This window comes from Sinocyclocheilus anshuiensis, unplaced genomic scaffold, assembly GCF_001515605.1.
Source record: "Sinocyclocheilus anshuiensis isolate Anshui unplaced genomic scaffold, SAMN03320099.WGS_v1.1 scaffold1305, whole genome shotgun sequence".
Classification (NCBI taxonomy): Eukaryota; Metazoa; Chordata; class Actinopteri; order Cypriniformes; family Cyprinidae; genus Sinocyclocheilus; species Sinocyclocheilus anshuiensis.
In genome coordinates this window covers 106,221-112,519 of record NW_015552694.1, presented here as the reverse complement: position 1 = coordinate 112,519, position 6,299 = coordinate 106,221, and the positions used below count along the sequence as shown (strand labels likewise).

The 6,299-nt window shown below is 37.7% G+C and overlaps 1 protein-coding gene across 1 annotated transcript in view; it reads right to left on the bottom strand.

Annotated features, from left to right (window-relative positions):
* LOC107667661 (vang-like protein 1) overlaps nt 1-6,299 on the bottom strand; it is a 92,734-nt gene that overhangs the window by 53,791 nt on the left and 32,644 nt on the right. Inside the window, exon 2 of the mRNA XM_016459388.1 lies at nt 1,555-1,810. Coding sequence (XP_016314874.1) covers nt 1,555-1,625 — 71 coding nt within the window. The 5' untranslated portion in view covers nt 1,626-1,810. The remainder of the gene's footprint in view (nt 1-1,554; nt 1,811-6,299) is intronic.

Here is a 6,299-nt window from a genome sequence, read left to right as displayed (position 1 = left end):
ATACCGCCAAACCAAACTTTATGCTAAGTATCTATCATTTTGACGATAGTGGTCCTGACAGAAACAACTTTATTTGCATTAATACATGGCAAGGTGGGCATTTTGATCAAGTAGCTGATCTGTCAGACATATGCAGTTATGCACAGCCGTATACTGCAAAATGCACGTCTTCTTCACAGCATAAGCATTTGAAAGCAGCCGTCTGACAGTTAGTGGGCACCACATTGAGTCATTACTCAGCAAAAAAATTAGCACTGCAGAAAGGCTGTTATCATTACACCTTTCTAATTTTAGCATATACTGACATTGTATAAGTACTTGACTAGTATGAGTACATCACTAGTGACTGGTCATTACTGACCAGGACTGTGTTTCCCCATAACTTTGCAAATCACGCTTTCAAGATCATCTCAATTATTGTTGTATTGCTGTTTCCCGAACCAGCATAAAGACCGCAGTCAGGTCTAAAGGTGCTAAATTAAGGTTGATACTTTCACCCAGTGTGAAAATGCTGCCAAACATATAAATGCATGGTGTAAATATAAAAACATGTAAAAACATGCTAAACATCTTATGTTAGAAACATTTCAACTTCATTTGTGTCAATATTGATGGTTGACTTAACTTGAACTTGGATTCACAGTATGTGTAAATCCATTATTATTTTTTTGAGTTAAAGGGTTAGTTCAACCAAAAATGAAAATTAAGACTGTTTTACCGGAAGTGAAAGAAAAGTGTTTATTACGTTTGAAATATGGATATTTTTCTTACAAAAACGCATGGACTTACTACAGGAGGCCTTTATTCAACCCCTGGAGCCGTGTGAGGCATGTTTTGTTATCAATGCGTGCGCTTTATTTGACGACTTGTGGACTGTTCAACTGCAACACCCACTGACTGCAATGATAGAGCTTGGAATAGTCAGGACAATTTTTAATATACTTCGACTGGATTTGTCTGAAAGAAGAAAGTCATATACACCTAGGATGCCTCGAGGGTGAGTAAAACACAAGCTAATTTTCATTTTTGGGTGAACTAACACTTTAAATGCATTTCATTATTGTAGCACAAACCAACTGTAAGGAAAAATATCAGTATAGAATTGAAGTTGAGTAAACTCAAAGGATTCCCGAAGGTTATCTTCATTTTCTCCAAGTTTATCTTTCAATGTTCAATATCTTCCAATGGAGAATGAGAGTGAGACAGAAACAGAGGCATGAGGGAGTGCAGCTGCTGGGACACATTGGGTTACATGCAATGCTTAAATAATTTTAAAATGTTGGGTATAGAAGACTCTGAGTGAGCCTTAGAATAAGTAATCAGATGTTGATCCTTCTGATAAATAAGAAATTTAACAGAGAAAGGGAAGATGAAAGTGAGGGCAAACAGAAAAGAGTGACAATGATCTCATAAGATGAGACAGCTAGACAGAGGGGAGACAGTATCCAGTTACCTGCTGCATATCAAACTGTAGCCTCTTTAAAACTTCCCACTCAACAACTGACAGGTAAAAAGGAAGCAGAAAGAGAAAGAGACCCTCATGGAATCTCTTACCCATGTCTGTGAGATCCCCTCGACCGGCCTGAGTAGTATGAGTAGCCAGAGTAGGTGGACTCTGTATCCATGGCAACGCTGTTTTGCCCCAGCAGATGGCTGAGGGCTTTTTGGATGTTGACAGGATGAAGGGCAGGCAGAAGTTTTTGGGAAGTCTTATCGGAAGGAGCTTACTCAGCAGAAGAACAATGAGAGTTTTCTGTCAGCTCTCAATCCTGGACGTGTGCCTGGGAGCTCTACACCAGCAAAGTTCATTCTGAAAAGACAAAGAGTTTGATTTTTAGTTGTGGGACTAAAAAAAGTCAAAACAGCCTTCCCTTAAGAGCAGCAGAATACAGTTGCAACTCCTGTTTTCTGTCAAGAGATCTATTTTATTTTCCAGATTCATATCTGTTTCCCTGTTTCTGGTGTCTAAATGTGTGTGTCTGTGATCTGCTCACAACTGGACCACATTAAATACAGGTGTAAACAGGCTCCAAAATGTTTTGTGATCTGATTTATCAAATCAAACTAAACACAGCTACTCTATCCAGATGCTATCCATATACACATACAAACTGGATCTCAGTGTAGTGTAAACAAGTGTTTCTTAACTCCAGTCCCGGGGACCCACCTATCAGAATGTTTTAGATGTCTCACTAATTCAACTCCTCAACTTCTTAGTGTGTTGAATAGTGAGACATTTAAAACATTCTGGGAGGCGAGTCCCAAAGACCAGAGTTGTAAATGCCATCTAATCAAATGTATCTGCATTCACAGGGTGACATAACACAAAATACCACCACTATCATTATGGCTTTACCAAAACATGAAATGCTCAGCCCTGCATTTGCAGAAGGTTTTTTAAAAGAAATGCTAGAATTTTATACAAAGAGAAAGACCGCATCCATTATAATCACTGTTAATAAGTTGTCACTTAAGTTCTGTACTCTTGCCAAAACTCCCATTAAAGGGGACCTATTATGCAAAATCACAAATTTGATCACAAATTTGTGTCAGCAATGTCAGCTACACTATAATGGTAAAAATCCACCCATTCCTTTCTTTATACTCCCCATAAATTATAAATAGTGTCTCAAAATGAGTTGTTTGCATTTTCACTGTGAGCTCTGCCCTATCAGCATATATCCTCCCCTGAGTGAGCTGGGGAGGATCCAACTTCACACGCAGAAGACATAAGTATTGCACTTTATATTTTGTGAATGTTTTCAAATCACCTGTATGAATTATACAGACAATAAGCATTTTCAGGTTAAAAATAAGAATGACGAAGAATAAGTTCTAATCTATGTGAATACAATAATAGACAATGGTAACTTTAGCTGCATTAGCTGTGAAACTTGCTAACAAACAAATTTGGGCAGGTGATTTGAAAACATATTGCATACCGACTGTCATTACACAGTATTTTTTGTGTGTTGCTCATCCATCGTTGCAAAATGGCTGAAAGATTTGTCATAGTTCATTCTCACGGTTGTTACTTCTGCCAGAGTCTCTTTGACTCTGATTCATACATATAGGGCTTAACCGGTATTTACAGTGTCAGTCATATTGGTTCTTGTATCAAAAGCACGAGCTGTAATGGCAAGGCCCTCTTCTGGAAAAGGGGGTGGGGAGCAGCAGCTCATTTGCATTTAAAGGGATACATGAAAACTGCATGCTTTTGTTTCCACACAAGAAAGGCATTTACAGCATGTTATAATAAATAATATGTGGAGTACTTTGAGCTGAAACTTCACAGACACATTCTGGGGACACCTGGGACTTATATTACATCTTATATTACACCCTTTAATCAATATAGCTTTCTAGACTGCACAACATATTTTGTTTGCATCCTTGAGAACATCAATCTGCCTACACACCTGTCAATCAACTACTATTAGACTATTACAGAGGTTTTAAATAGACATGCCAGATACATCTGAATCCAGTATATCATTGCAGATAACTGGAAAAGTTATTATTAAAACTTAATATCAATAGTGGCATTAAAGTCCTGATAATTTGCTAAGAAAGATACAGTATGTATATATATATATATATATATATTATTTCGCTCTTGTTTAATAGGAAATAAAAAAAACATAACAGGACCCAATAGGCAATTTCACCAATACAGTTCTGTGGCCTAAAGCAACAAAAATGTATTTCTGTAATCTATGTGTATTTTCTTATTATGGTTGTTAGTCTATTTTTCAAAGAAGATCTTTTCTGAGGTGAAACGGAGAATGGAGAAGAACTCCAGAAATACTTATTTTGGAATCACATCATTGTGAGACTCATCTTCAGACAGATGTGTTGTTTTTTCAATACAATCTCTAAAGCAGGGTGGATGAAAAATTAAAGTGCACAATGACATGCTTTGGACGGAGAATAACAAGCTGAGCCTTGTCTAAACACATAGGTGTGTGAACGAATTTGTGGGTTTGTTGGGTGTAGCTACATGAACTAAAAGAGAAGCGTTTGCTCCCTTGCAGTACTAAGAACCAGCATCTGGTTCATGTTATTTGCATAAAGTAGAGCTCAGTTTAACTATGTTTAATTGTCAATGGTTGCTGACTTGCTCCTATTGTAGGAATTCAGTAACTCTTACTTAAAATTAATGTTATGAGGTCACTTCGTTTGTGCTGTCTGTGTGAATGCCCTCCCACACTCGCCTTCTTGTAGCTCAAGCGGTGTTACGGCAGAAGCAATGCCAGGTCACTTTGGATAGAACCATCTGCCACATGCATAAATATAAATGTAAAATGTCAGAGAATCATTCAGCAGCATGCAAACATGCTCTTTGAGAAGTTGCATTTCAATTATTTGACAACTGTGTCCTCCTTTTAAAGGGACCACAAAAAAATATTAAACTCACTTTTTCTTATTTGATGGGAATCAGTCTTTTTCTCTTATCACATTCAATTTTCACACATTTTGTGCTTGTTAGGTAAGACAATATAAGGCAGGCTCCTCTGAGAATATAACTGCTTTCATGAGGAGCAGAAAACTGGGAAAATAAATGGTGCACATCCCAGATGTCTTTGTTGGGAACATTTCACAATGCTTTCTTTTAAGCAGTGTTGCAGGAAGCCTGCAACCATGGATTCTGGTCAAAGAACTAATCTGTCTGGTTATGCTAGGGTTGAGAGTGGGGGATGGAGTGAATTGGAAGCAAAAATAAACTCTGGGCTTCACAATGAACATTTACACCAAATAACCAAAACATTTACTAATGCCAGACACAGACCTTCAGAAATACAGCTGACAGAATTAACTGAGCTTTTTCTTTGTATCTAATATAATCCATACCATGTGCTTAAATTATCTCCTCCCTACTCATACATTATAGTACATCTGTCACTGTTGTCACATTCCCTCATTAGACCCTCTCACAATGGCAAAATTTCATGTGGTTGTTTGTACAGTGTATAACCATATGGTGATAAACATACTCCAACTAACAAAAGGCCTGTCGAAAGACATTATTTACATTTGAAGAGCCAATTAATTGTTATTCAGACTCGAGCTTTGTTGAGTCATGCTGCGGTGTAGATGCACCATTTGTGTACTGAAGAAATATTTTGTGAATTATTATTAACAGTCGTAGAAAGACAAAATTATTAGTTTGATTTGTTCACTTATGTGGATTAATTTACTAATTCTCACCTACATGTCATAGCTAGTAAATGTGTGGGTGCTACACTTGCAATATACTGTATATGCAAAATTTGCAGAAATTAATACAATTTGGTCCCTTCTTGCCTTCAATATCCTTCTTGCTGTAACATTTCCACATATTTTCAGAAGGTTATCATATCTGACAATAGAAATGTAATATTGATACTAGCGCATAGGTTTTCTGATGACATCATGATGTTATCTGTAACGTGCAGTCGAAAGAGAAGAGGATCCAAATACAGTAGAAAAGATTTATTTAAAGTGCCCCTATTATGCCATTTTTAAGGTTGCTAATATTGTTTTATGAGTCTGCTAAATGAGGTTTACATGCATGCAAGGTCAAAAAATACATTAGTTTTCTCAAAAAATAGTTTTAATTTTACCTCATTTCTAAATTATTCGTAAATGACTCGTGTGAAGCAGTTCAAAGAATCAGTCTCTCTAAACCCCTCCTTTCCGTGAGCCCTCACTGCTGTGATTGGTCAGATGGCGCAGTCCTTTGTGATTGGTCCAGAGCCGTAGAGAGATTGGCTCTGGATTGGTCTACCGCGTACAGCGCATGTCGGAAACGAAACGCCCATTGCCATGATGGAATGACAGCCCTGGAGACTTGTCAATACATAGAAAAGATGGTATCGATTGTACCTTACCAATTCGAGCCGGAGTCTGATGATGAAACGTTTGAAGTGGCTGATCGACAAGAGACTGATTCGCAAGCACGACTGGAGCAGGAGTTTCTCAGTGGTAAGTGTAAAGTTTTAACAAGTTTGTGGTAACTATAAGATGTGATAAAACAAACCTACTCTCACAGCGTAGGATACAGCGTGTTCTCGACATGAGTGTGTTTGTGGGCGGGCAAGTTGACGACGTAGAACGTGGGCGGACATTATGCAAATGTGTTACTTCATGACGTAGAGCCGTAACAGAATAAGATTCGAATTCCTGACGACTCGTTTAGGCGATTGCAAGCCGACTCTTTTTTTTGATAGACAATAACTTTATTTATCGTACACTGTCGGTTTCACAACTTTGCAGATAGTTTATGTTCACATACAGCTACATGACACACTGCATGAAAG